This window comes from Dermacentor andersoni, chromosome 2, assembly GCF_023375885.2.
Source record: "Dermacentor andersoni chromosome 2, qqDerAnde1_hic_scaffold, whole genome shotgun sequence".
Classification (NCBI taxonomy): Eukaryota; Metazoa; Arthropoda; class Arachnida; order Ixodida; family Ixodidae; genus Dermacentor; species Dermacentor andersoni.
In genome coordinates this window covers 225,318,375-225,328,222 of record NC_092815.1, presented here as the reverse complement: position 1 = coordinate 225,328,222, position 9,848 = coordinate 225,318,375, and the positions used below count along the sequence as shown (strand labels likewise).

Sequence of the window (9,848 nt, the reverse complement as noted above, 5' to 3'; positions counted from 1 at the left end):
GGAGGCTTACGAAAAGGGTTCTACTTAAATTGAGGTCGGCGCAATGAGCTATATCGAAAGAAGAATCATGGGTTAAGGGATAAGAAAAGAGCAGATTAGGTGAGGCAACAAACGCGAGTTAATGACATCGTACTAGAAATCAAGAAAAAGAAATGGGCATGGGCAGGACATGTAATGAGGAGGGAAGGTAACCGATGGTCATTAAGGGTTACGGACTGCATTCCAAGGGAAGGGAAGCGCAGCAGGGGGCGGCAGAAAGTTAGGTGGGCGGATGAGATTGGGATCTTTATAGGGACGAAATGGCCACAATTAGTACTTGAACGGGGTTGTCGGAGAAGTATGGGAGAGGCCTTTGCCCTGCAGTGGGCGTAACCAGGCTGATGATAATGATGATGATGACGATGATAATGATGATGATAATATATATATTTCATTTTGGTACAAGTTACGTCCGACACCCTGTGTGTATAGTCTTGAGGGGAGCAGCACAAATTTTGCAGCACGTTTTATTTCATGTTCCGCATTAGGGATATATATATGTACTAATAAATATATATATATATATATATGTGTGTGTGTGTGTGTGTGTGTGTGTGTGTGTGTGTGTGTGTGTGTGTGTGTGTGTGTGTGTGTGTGTGTGTGTGTGTGTGTGTGTGTGCGTGCGTGTGTGTGTGCATCTATACAAGGCAGGTTGTAGTTGGCACATGGAATTGGTACTTCATTATCCAGACGCAGTGTAATGCCCAGACCCAGTCGGGTACTACGTTTTAGACGAATTAACTTTTTTTTTCTTGCTTACTTTGAACGCCACTATAGCCTGCGGAAGTACGTCATTCAGTGCCAAATAGTCTAAATTATTATTGCTGAATGTCTTTCCAAATTATTTTATTCTCTTGGGGTTGGTGATCGCGTTACTACGTTGTCTTTTCATGTGTCACGTGGCTAGGCACTCGCGCAGAGTGCAGGTGATGCGCTCCACGTGGCGAGCATGCAGAATGCTTGCTGGATCAGAAGCTCGTGCAGTGCTGGCCATCTTCCGTGTCGCCGTCTTCTTCTTGAATGACTTCCGTTGCTCGGCCAGAAATCACAACGTCTGGGCGCGAAGCCACAAACCACTGCGGTATCTCTTCTATGTAGTCGGTGTCAAGTCCATGAGCTTCATGATGTGAGTTTGGCCGTCTCTGCGCATGCGCTTGGCATGCCACCTTCCAGAGTTGGCGTGCCGTAGAGGCGCCGGTGTGCTGAACCATGGTGGTAAATTGGCTAAACTCGTTTTTCATCAGTTCGTAAGGCTCATCGAACTCGATGATACGGCCTGCGTCAAGTACCTGGAAGATATGAGAATAAAAGGATATTGCGAATCCATGGCAATGCTGAGCTCACTGAGCACCGCGGAACATGATCTACCACTCTGTATGACCGTCAGAGATTATAAGAACGCGTTCCACTTTGTATCAGCAATAATGGCTGAATCTCATATTCAAATTACTGAGGAACCGTTCTTGAATATTTTACGAAATAACTACAATAATTGCGATTCGTCATTTATTGTTCCTAAACATGACGTTTTTTTTTTCCAACGTTGTACCATCATCTGGCAGTAATATAATGGTGATAACCGAAACATGGATAATAAAAGTTATCACAGAAACATAAGGGCTAGCCGATTTACCGGAATTCCGTATTTATCGAAAGGATCGCAAGGACGTCCGGTGGAGGGGGGGGGGGGGGGGCGGTGTACAGATTGATGGACACTAGAAGTTATTGTGCTCCATAACGAAAAACGTTCACTTCCGTTCTCGAAGTACTATGTACAATCATTCATGCGTCCCTCCATACTATTATTCTAGGTGTTTGCCAGCACCCCCCCCCCCTACAGCCTTCCGAATAATATTCCAGATTTCACATTTTAACTTACTAACAATTTGAGGGACCTTAGTAGGCAGCCCCCAGAGGCAGAAAGCCTCCTTTTGGGTGATTGTAATTTTCATCAAAAAGAGCGGATCAAGAACGTCTCCTTAACCATGGCCAGAGAGCCCGGCAGAGATACTGTGGATTTCTGCCTCAATTTCAATTAAACTCAACTTCTATGTCAACCTGCACTCGTTACACATAGCATTTCTAGCATCTTAGACCTCGTCCTAAGCAGTAACCCGGAAAGCTTATCATCAAAAATATATCTACCCGAAGTCAGTGACCACAAAGTAATTCACGCCAGATTCTTGTTTCAACTCGTGAGACGCCATTTAGTCAACAAAACAATCCGCCTGTACAATAAAGGTAGTTATAACGCTGTTAATAATGAACTGAGCGCATTCCTTCATACGGTTGAGAGCCTATGATCTGCGCGCTCTACTAATGAAAACTGGACCACATTTAAGAATAAACTAGGTGACCCTAGTTGATAAGTTCATACCGAGAATAACACCCCGCGGTAATCGAAACGAGCAATGGTTCACGAAAAGAGTTAAAGGGCCCCTCACCATATCTGGCAATTTTGAGCTGACATGCGTAGAGCATAGATTGCGCGATAACGATCTTCTCTGCAAAGTATTGCATCGCTACGCGCCGCGGAAAGACGTGAAATTTCAAACGGAACGCCGTCTTTCTTTCTCCTCGCGGCTGCCGCGCTCCAAGCCGGAGGATGACGTACTCGTGCGCCTGCACCTACGTACTGGTGTCCGCAGTTTGACGTCCTTCGTGGTGACACGTCACTTCGCGAATTATTCGAGACATCTGCTATCTGTGCGACCTGCTGCTCGAATTGACGAAGTGAAGTCAAGAGAAATACTAAAACACGGAAACGGAATGTCTGCGTGTATATTGTTTTACTTCGCATCAAAGCAATAGAGATGTACTTCCGCTTCGTCTGCTTATTCCGACGGTCGTGCGGTCGCGTGCGCAGGTACCGAAACTATGCCATTTTCCACCGTGTTCCGACGCGTGATCATGCTCTGCGATTCGCTTGTTCTTCCTCAGTAATCATGTAGCAATGAATAATACCGCTAGTCAGGTGCCCTTGTGCACAGCGCACAAAATCGTGCGTTGATCGAAACGATTACGCCGCCAGCGGAAGTGCGCATTGCCGAAAAAAAAAATCAAGGAAAAAGAAAGTGAATGCCGGGCCCGTAACGTATGTGTCACGCGATCCTCGGGGTGTGGCGTGGGACAACGCAGGGAACGAATTTCGCTTGCGAAAGGCTAGACGGAGTGAGTGGAAACAGCGTCGTGCTATGTAGAGGCGCTCGCCTGCTGAAATTATGGGTTCGCGACACTGAAATTTTTCAATCTCGGCTGTTAATGAGCCGATTTGAAAAATTTTGCGGCAGAAATCTCCGTAGAGGACACGTAACAACTTCAAGTGTATAACCAGCGTGTCCTAGTCAGGGGTCCTTTATGCGACTAGAAAACGAAAAAGAAACCTCCCTTCCGCTCAGCTAAACAATACAAACGCCCATCTGCCAGGGGAAATATTTTGCGGCCGAACGCGATTATTGGAGAGCTATACGGAATGCTAAATTCACCTTCTTCCCCGATGAAAGGCCTAAAATGCTTTCGCGCAGGCCTAGTTAATTTTCGTAAATATTAAACCCTCAGAAGGCAGGCATGATCACCATGTTTTGTGCACATGACGAGTTGGTCAGCGACCCCGATTGCACTGACATTTTTAACTGAGCCTTTTTCTCTGTATTTACAAACGAAACTTCAACTCCAGACCTTCCCACATCTATTAACATAACTGAGCGTATGTCGCCAATTATATTCTCGGCTGACGGCGTCACCTCGATCATTGACAACATCAAGCTGTCGTCGTCAACAGGTGTGGATGGCATTAACTTCAAACTTCTAATAAATATTGAACACGTGTTAGTCGCGTACCTAACTTTGTTCTTTTCGCAGTCACTCTCCTCAGGCATCTTACCATCCGACTGGAAAGTGTGCAAGGTCGTTCCAGTCTTTAAATCAGGTAACAGCGACGCCCCAAAATATTATTGTGCTATATCTTTAACGTCCCCTGCAAACTCATGGAAAACGTCATATACTCGCGTATTGTTACGTAGTAGAACGCAGATGAAAGCTACATACAAGTATATTCACAAGAAAATACGCCGCGCTTGGCAAAGAGGCAACAGCACGCGCTAGCATCTAATCGTTGTTGTCTTCACACTGCTCACTTCTTCGTGATCGCAAATACTGTTCCGTAGCACTAACCCCGAGGGCAAAAGTGCCGTCCCGGAGCGACTAAACGCCGGACTCGGAAGCACTCTAGTAGGCCTTGAGCCTACTGACATGCACGACATCACTAGATGCCAGAGGACAGGACGACGTTGAACCCACAGGAGCAATTTCGTACGTCACAGGCGTCACCTGGCGCAGCACGCGGCAGGGCCCTCTGTATCGCGAAAGGAGCTTCTCTGAAAGTCCGACGTGATGAGAGGGCAACCACAGGAGCACGAGCGCACCAGGCGAAAAGTGTACGTCACGGTGGCGGGCGTTGTACTGACACTGCTAAGTGGTTTGTGAGGCCGTCAGTCGAGCACGGGCAAGCTGGCGTACATGGTCGGCGAGGGCGATGGCATCGCGCGCATGCACGCTTGTTGAGATCGCAGCAGGAGGAAGTGCCGTTTCTAGGGGCAAGGTAGGTTCGCGACCGTACAATAGATAAAATGTAGAAAATCCGGCGGTGTCATGCCGAGAAGAATTGTACGCAAATTTTACATAAGGAAGGGCAATGTCCCAGTCGTGGTGGTCCTTTGAAACGTACTTGGACAGCATATCGGTAAGGTTACGGTTTAACGGCTCTGTCAGGCCACTGGTTTGAGGATGGTATGAGGTAGTCAGCTTGTGTTCAGAGGCAGACAAAGAGAAAATGCCGTTGGCACTACTACTGTCGGCGTCTTCAGGCTCGTCTACCGGGTAGCGAGACAGACAGTCAGCGTCCTTGTGTAGTCAGCCAGATTTATAGGTGACAGTATACAAATATTCTTGGAGGCGTAAGGCCCAGCGACCAAGTCTTCCTGTATGGTCTTTCAGTGAGCATAACCAGGAAAGCGCGTGATGGCCTGTGACAACAGAAAATGGTCGGCCAAATAAGTATGGGCGGAACTTCGCAACCGCCCAAACTAGGGCCAGACACTGACGCTCAATGATGGAATAGTTGAGCTCCGAAGGTGAGAGGAGCCCGCTGGCGTAAGCGATAACACGGTCGTGGCCGCGCTGGCGTTGTGCCAGTACTGTGCCAATTCCGTGACCGCTGGCATCAGTACGGACTTCGGTAGGCGCAGAAGGGTCGAAATGGGCCAGAACGGGAGGCGTTGTGAGAAGGTCGATTAGATGCGATAATGCAAAGGCCTCGTTATCGCCCCACTGGAAAGGGGAGAATTTTTTCAAAAGCTCGGTTAGTGGTCGTGCTATGGCTGCAAAATTTTTCACGAAACGGAGGAAGTATGAGCAAAGGCTGATAAAGCTGCGCACATCCTTGAAACACTTTGGAAGAGGGAAGTGCGTAACAGCATGGATCTTGGCTGGGTCCGGTTGCACTCCACTCGCATAAACGAGATGCCCAAGGACGGTAATCTGGAGACGGCCGAATTGGCACTTCGATGCGTTGAGTTGCAGACCGGTTCGCCGAAAAACGTCCAGGACTGCTGAGAGGCGCTCGAGGTGCGTAGCGAACGTTGGGGAGAATACTATAACGTCGTCCAAGTAGCACAGGCATGTCGACCATTTGAAACCGTGAAGAAGAGAGTATATCATGCGTTCAAAAGTGGCAAGGGCGTTACATAGACCGAGCGGCATCACTTTGAATTGATAAAGACCGTCGGGTGTTACAAAAGGAGTCTTCTCGCGGTCAAGATTGTCCACGGCAATCTGCCAGTAGCCGGAGCGAAGGTCAATAGAGGAGAAATAGCGAGCACCATGGAGGCAGTCAAGGGCGTTATCAATCCGAGGTGGGGATACACGTCATTTTTGGTAACCATGTTAAGGTGCCGATAATCCACGCAAAAGCACCATGAGCCATCCTTCTTTTTGACCAGTGCAACAGGTGACGCCCATGGACTACGTGATGGTTCAATAATGTTCTTGGCAAGCATTTTGCGAACTTCTGCGTGAATAATTTCACGCTCAGCCGGTGACAATCGATACGGGCGGCGATGAATAGGAGGGGCATCGCCGGTATTAATGCGATGTTTAACAGCTGTAGTTTGGGCCAAAGCACGATCGTTAAAGTCAAAAATATCGTGGTAGGAAAATAGAGCGCGCTAGAGCTCACGAGCGTGCTCGAACGGCAAGTCGGACGCAAACATTTTCTGTATGTCGGCGATGGAACAATTTGCGCACTGCCATGGTAGAGAAGGAACGGATGAATTGCCGTCTACTGCAATGGATGCTACTGAGTTATCCTCGAATGAGCAAAGCTGGGCCCGAGACATCCCGCGTGGCAGCACTTGTGTCGTCAAGCCAAAATTGACCACTGGCAGGCAGACGCAATTCGCCGTAATAGATAAAACTGTATGAGGTACTGTGATCCCGTGTGTAAGCAGGACGTCTTGCATAGGAGCCGCGATGTAGCGACCGTCGGGGACTGGTGGGGATGACATTAAGTCAACGTAAGTCAGTGCCGAAGGTGCCAAGCGAACGAAGTCGACGTAACTGAGGCGACTGGGGTGTGCTTCAGCGGGATCCAGAACAGGTAGGTCAAGGCGGAGTGTACTGGCGGAACAATGACTGTGAATAGCACGATAGTATAGCGATCGGCGAAAAAGACGCGGGCGGTACACACACCAATCACGGGAGCTGTTCCGCTATCGGCGACACGGGCAAGAGGCGTCGTGGCGGGCGTGATAATTTTCTTGAGCCGGTTATGGAGGTCAGCGCTCATTACCGACAAACGCGCCCCAGTGCCTATAAGTGCAGACACAGAAACACCGTCGTCTTGCACGTGAAGAAAGTTCAGATAAATCGGCAACGTCAGTAGAGGATATGGCGGCGTAGGGAGCAATGCAGCGTCACCTCGAGGCGCTGCATCGTCTAGTTTTCCGGCTCGGAGCCGCGCCCGAAGGCAGTCGGCGAATAGAAGTGACGGGGCTGGGCAGAGCGAGATTGTCGTTGTTGGGGCGAAGGCGAACGAGAATATGGGCGGTTAGGTGCAGGAGAATCAGCAGCGGCATTATTGGAGCGTGCGGCATAGCGACGAGAAGGGCTACCTGGGGGGAGAGAGTAGGCGTATATGTAGACCAGGTTGGGGAACTCCAGCGACTGCGACAGTGCCGAGAAATGTGCCCGATTTGATGACAGTGAAAGCAAATGGGCTTGTCGTCAGCAGTGCGCCATTCAGATGGGTTGCGGAAACGTGGTGGGTAAGACGATTCGGGACGGGGTGGAATGGAAGAAGCTGGGCGTGTATTAGGGTGATGCATTGAGCAGATGGTGTGAAGATCCATGTTTTCGAACTCCTGGGGGACAACTGCCTGGATCAGGGAAAGCGTGACTGCAGATGCGTTGGTTGGACTGGAGTCGAAGGCAGCCGGATAGGCAGCCTCGATCTCACGCCGGACGATCCTGGTAACATCGGCAGTGTTGTTGGGACGAGGAGCGTCGGCACAGGAAGATGCCGCTGGGGTATTGGGCAGATGGGCAAACTGCTGGTCAATACGTCGGCTTTTAGCGAGTTCCAGGCGGGCACTTTTTTATAACTGCATCCACCGTCGCCACGTTCTTGCAAAGAAGCAAGTTGATGGCGTCATCGGCAATGCCTTTGAGGATGTGGGAAACCTTGTCTGACCCAGTCACGTGTGCGTCAACTTTGCGGCACAGAGCCAAGACGTCCTGAATGCACGTGATATAGGGCTCTGGTGACGTCTGCACACGGCCGGAAAGCGCCTTCTGCGCAGCAAGTTGGTGACCGTAGGGGTTGCCGAACAAGTATCGAAGCTTTTGCTTAAGTGAATCCCAACTGGTGAGCTCATCTTCGTGCGTCTGAAACGAAACTCGAGGTGTGCCACCGAGGTAAAAGACTACGTTGGCGAGCATGATAGTAGGGTCCGACCGGTTATTGCGGCTGACGTGTTCGTACAGGCTGATCACTGGATCAGCCTGTACGACGTCTTCCCCATGTTTGCCCGAGAATACGCCAGGTTCACGGGGAGTGGGGGGAGAGTGATGCAGGTCGTCGAAGTGGCAGCAGGTGTCGGAGCCGGCGGAGTCGAGTTGTCGTCGCCGGGAGCCATGAAGGAAGGCTCGACGTACCATCCACTGCGAAGCTCCGTGACGAGGTACAGGGAACGTCCACCTCCACCAGATATGTTACGTAGGAGGACACAGATGAAAAGCTATATACAAGTATATTTACAAGAAAATACGCTTGGCTTGGCCAAGAGGAAACAGCCCGCGCTAGCCTCTAATCGTCGTCGTCGTCTTCACACCGCTCACCTCTTCGTGATCGCAAATACTGTTCCTTTGCAATATCTGAAACTTGTTAGATTAAATGTGCTTTTTTCACGCTTGTCGACGTTGATTTCGAAAAGGGTATTCTTGCTAAACGCAGCTGGCCATTTCCCTTCATGACCTGCATACTAACCTCAACCTCAATTGACCTTCCGATTGATGCCATATTCCTGGATTTCGCTTAAGCATTTGACATGGTTCCTGATAAACGTTTGCTACTAAAATTGTCTAGGTTAAATTTACACCCCGATGTGGTAAAGTGTGTTGAAGCGTTCTTGACTAACCGCTCTCAGTTTGTCTTCGTTCATAACCTTTATTTAACATCAGTCGTCCCGCAGGGGTCCGTCTTAGGACCGCTTCTTTTCTTAATACATATTAACGATCTACAAACGTATGTATCATGTAACATTCGTTTGTTTGCAGATGACTGTATAATCTACCGCATAGTTACCAACACACTTGACCACATATTCATCCAGAACGACTTTAATTATGTACAAGAATGGTATAACTGCTGCCTAATGAACCTAAATCCTAACAAATGCAAACTTGTGTATTTCACTCGCTGCCGTAGCCCCTTCAGATTTACCTATTTCGTCACTAATGATCGAATGGAATCAGTCCAATCATTCAAATACCTCGGTGTCACTCTAGCTTATCTGTCCTGGCGCTTGCCCACTACTAACATAATCTCAGCTGCTCATAAATCACTGGGATTTCTTAGGTTTCTTAGGAATATCAATTCTAAAGTGCGTTACGTAAAACGAGTTCGAAGCCAGACTGCTGCATATTTGCTCATGGTGCGTTCATTGTTCCCGACATTGAGGATAAGTTTCAAATGGTTGGATAGGTTCCTTCCTCCGCGTGTGCGAGACATGAAATAGTTTCCTCATATCTGACATTCCTGTAGACAGTTGTTGCATGCAGTCTACATTTACTTAACTTCTCAAAACTCAATGAAAACTTAAGCGCTGTCAATCTGAATGATGTCTGTGGTCTTACGTGCCAATACCGCCGTTTGATTATAATGCACGCCGTAGTGGGGGACCCGGGAATAATTTTGACCACCAGCAAATCTTTAAGGTACTCCCAATGCACGGGAGACGGGCGTTTCTACGTTACGTCTCCGTAGAAATTTGGCCGCCACGGCCTTGACTCGATCTCACGTCCTCGTGCTCAGCAGCGAAACAATCTAACCGTTAAGCCACCATGGCGGGCCGTTTTCAATCTGTTATGTAGCTCTCAGCTTTTACCGATGCAAAAGATGCAAAACATCGGGGGAGGTATTCTGTAAGAGTCCACCTAGTGGACTGTCCATTTCGGCCGTTCCTGATTGGCTTGGGCCACCCGTCTCCTGCTCGCTCATGCAGCCGCATCCAATCAGCAGCGGCCGAAATTGA

The 9,848-nt window shown here is 49.0% G+C and overlaps 1 protein-coding gene across 1 annotated transcript in view; it reads right to left on the bottom strand.

Moving 5' to 3' along the window:
• Positions 1-868: 868 nt before the first annotated feature.
• LOC126539762 (ATP-binding cassette sub-family C member 4-like) overlaps positions 869-9,848 on the bottom strand; it is a 390,950-nt gene continuing 381,970 nt past the window's right edge. The window contains exon 27 of the mRNA XM_050186602.3: positions 869-1,328. Coding sequence (XP_050042559.1) covers positions 1,008-1,328 — 321 coding nt within the window. The 3' untranslated portion in view covers positions 869-1,007. The remainder of the gene's footprint in view (positions 1,329-9,848) is intronic.